This window comes from Panthera uncia, chromosome X (genome assembly GCF_023721935.1).
Source record: "Panthera uncia isolate 11264 chromosome X, Puncia_PCG_1.0, whole genome shotgun sequence".
NCBI lineage: Eukaryota > Metazoa > Chordata > Mammalia > Carnivora > Felidae > Panthera > Panthera uncia.
Genome location: NC_064817.1, coordinates 104,169,142 through 104,172,614, shown reverse-complemented (window position 1 = coordinate 104,172,614; position 3,473 = coordinate 104,169,142). Strand labels below are relative to the sequence as shown.

Below are 3,473 nucleotides of genomic sequence, written 5' to 3'. Positions count from 1 at the left end.
CCAGCAAGTTTCATGATCCTGGGAAATTTACATACTGTTCGCTGAGCCTCTGAACTCATCTAAAACTGACAGATCAGTAGTAGATCGTTATTTGCTGAAACTTTTTCTTTTATTTTTAGAATTCCATTTTCAAATGAAATTGTTCACAGAAAGCTTCACCTCCATTGATGGGTTCCAGGCATACAACTGAATGCATAGGAGTACGAGATCTAAAGTTTAAAAGCTACCGCATTACATCCATCAACAAGGAATGGATTTTTTTTTAATGTGCCAAGTGTGTGCAATGAAATATTATTCAGCAATAAAAAAGAATGAGCTGATGATATAAGAAACAATGTGGCTTAATCTCAAAAGCATGCGCAGTAAGAAAAGCCATACACAAAAAAGTACATACACATATGATTCCAGTTATTGTCAATTCTGGAAAATCAAAACTACCATATAGTTAAATAAATCAGATCAGGGGTTGTCAGGGCTTGGGGCAGAGGGTAGGGTAGTCTACAAAAAGGCACAAGGAAACTTTTGGAAGCAATGGAATTGTGTGCTGATTCAGTGGGCATCTGTCAAAATTCATAAAATTACATACTGTAATTGGGTAAAGTTTATTGCACACAAATGATGCCACCATAAAGCTGATTAAAATCACTTCACTATATAATCTCTAAGGTCCTCTACAGTGAATAGGATCTGAAATTAACCATACCTAGATTTAAATATTGGCACTGCTTTTTGCTGGCTCTGTCACCATGGGCAAATCACTTAGCCTCTAAAAGTCTCGGTGTCCTCATCTCTAATATGGATGGATAATAGCATTACTTCAATGAATTGTTGTGAGAATTCTATGTGACAATGGATGTAGAGAGCTTAGCTCAGTGTCTGGTAAATAGTAAGAGCTCAATAAATGTTAGTTGCATTTGTAATTCTAGAATTCCAAATAGTTTTCTAGACAATATTGACAAAGTTCAGAGGTGGTATATATGGGATCTAAATTCTAATTTTGATTCCACTACCAATTGTGTATGACTTTATACAAGTCTCAACTCCTCCTCTGGGCCTCTGTTTTCTCCTCATTAACAGAGGGGAATTATGGATTCTTTCTTAACAATTTCATAGAATTATATTAGGAATAGAAAATAAAATAATAGATTTGAAAGAAGTGTGAAAAAGAACAAGAAAAGAGAAAAACCACTCCACACAAATGTAGGAAATGGCTATGATACAATTCTCTCATGATTCTGAGGTTAAGCAGAGCAAGAAAATTGTGCTTGCACAACAGGGCTTACCCTCAGTCAAGTTGTAAAGTTTCTGACATTTGTCTTCTGGTCTTTTGTGACACCGTTCTTTGTCCTGTTTTCCAACTTCAGTTATGTCTTGCTTCCTGCTAACAGTCATAGGAGATTCTCTTGCTACTTATGTCTCTGCTGTTAGTGAGGAAATGATTCTGATAAGCTGATTTACCTAACGTTAAGTGACCTAACTGGTGACCACTAACATGTTATATGTAAAGAAAGAGTAAAAATAATGCCTCTAATGAAAATTCAAGTCTTGGTAGGGATAATGTTTTGGGGCAGGAGGACATCCTGAAGCTTCTCAAGTGATAACCACCGACTCTACCTAGGGGAAAGTCAGACCCTTTAAACAATTTTCACCATCAGTGAGGATGTAAACTTATTTCAGAAGTTTAGGAACAAAGAAGGCTCATGTCCTTTTTGCCATAATTTTCCTCATTGCCCCTTTAACATCCTTGTTCCTCAAGCTATATATTAGGGGGTTCAGCATGGGTGTCAGAGCCCCATAAAGCACTGAAATAAACTTGTTCTGGTCAGGGGATGACTTGGACTGAGGTTTCATATACATGGAGATGGCTGCCCCATAGAAGATTATCACCACAGTCAAATGAGAACCACAGGTGGAAAAGGCCTTGAGCCTACCCCGGACTGAGCGAATCCTTAGGACAGTAGTGGCAATTCGGATATAGGAGAGAAGAACAAATCCAAAGGGTAGGAGCAGGGTGAAGATACCTGTGGTGAGGATCATAAGCTCATTGAGGCTGGTATCAGAACAGGCCAGCTCAAGAAGGGAAAGAATCTCACAGACAAAATGGTTGATGACATTAGCTCCACAGAAGTGAAGTGGCAGGGATATGATGAGCATAGCAGTGAGCACAAGTGATGCCCCCCCATGAGGTAGCCACCAGCCAGACACACACTGGGCCATTCATGATCATGGAATAGTGCAGGGGATTGCTGATGGCAATCATACGATCATAGGCCATGACAGCCAATAGGAGGCACTCTGCTGTGGCCAAGACCAAGGAGACACTCATTTGGGTCAAACATCGTCGGTAAGAGAGGTAGGGATGGGTAGAGAAACAATGCACCAAGGCCTGGGGCATGGAATTGGTTCCATAGCAAAGGTCTAAGAAAGACAGATTAGTAAGGAAGAAGTACATTGGAGTGTGCAGGTGGGGGTCAATGTAGATAAGAAAGATGATAAGTCCATTCCCAAACAATGTGCTGAAGTATGTTATCAGCACCAATGTGAAAAATGTGACTTTCCACTCAGGATAGTTAGAGATTCCAATAAGAAGAAACTCAAAAACCGCTGTAGCATTATCCGTGGCCATTCTTCCTGTTGGCCATTCAGTGGATGAGTGCCAATGCAGTTGCTTAATTTCACCTAAAAGAATGAGAATAAAGATGGAGGGATGGTGTGAGAAAAGCGGAAGTAATTAAAGTGAAAAGGATCATTTTCTGTCCTTTTCAAAAGGTAAGGAATACAAACGGGATATCTATAATGAGAACAGAGGCAAAGCTAGAAATTTCCTCTTTCCCTTGGAAAACAGCAAATTCCCCATCCTTTTGAAAATAGTTATATGAACAGTTCTCCATCCCTCTTCCACCAGATACCTTCTTGGGTTTTTTTTTTTTTTTTTCAAGTAAGAGAGGAAAGGGAAAGGGAGGCCATCTTCCTGCTTCTCTTACTTGTTCACCATTTTCCCAAACTGAACTTCAGTCAGCTTATGTTACTAATCTCCACAAAGAGGGTACCTTCTGAGTCTTAGCTAAAATGTTGCTTGTTCTTGTGTCTGTTGGTCACTCCTAAATTGTTCATGCCTCCATTTTCCCATTGTGCCAGTGTCTACCACAGTGCTTGATATAAACTGCTGAAAAATACTTCTTTGATCTGAATTGATATTATGTAAATGGAGTATTTCATGGGATCTTTGAGGTCTGTGAAAACTTGCTACTATTCCTGGCTGGAGTTTTCCAGCTTCTCCTGTGTTTTTTGTGCTGTTGTTGCTGAGCACCAGTTAGGAGCATGAAAATCGAACATGATGTTTCTAAAAGAATGGGCGGAGGGGCGCCTGGGTAGCTCAGTTGGTTGAGTGTCAGATTCTTGGTTTTGGCTCTGGTCATGATCTCAAGATTCGTGGGTTCAAGCCCCATATCAAGCTCCGTGCTGACAGCATG

The 3,473-nt window shown here is 40.0% G+C and overlaps 1 protein-coding gene across 1 annotated transcript; it reads right to left on the bottom strand.

Annotated features, from left to right (window-relative positions):
- Nucleotides 1–1,604: 1,604 nt before the first annotated feature.
- On the bottom strand, nt 1,605–2,626 carry LOC125932388 (olfactory receptor 13H1-like). The gene is given in 2 exon segments (XM_049644909.1): nt 1,605–2,178; nt 2,180–2,626. Coding segments are annotated over 2 exon segments (927 nt in total). The 3' UTR covers nt 1,605–1,698.
- Nucleotides 2,627–3,473: the final 847 nt, after the last annotated feature.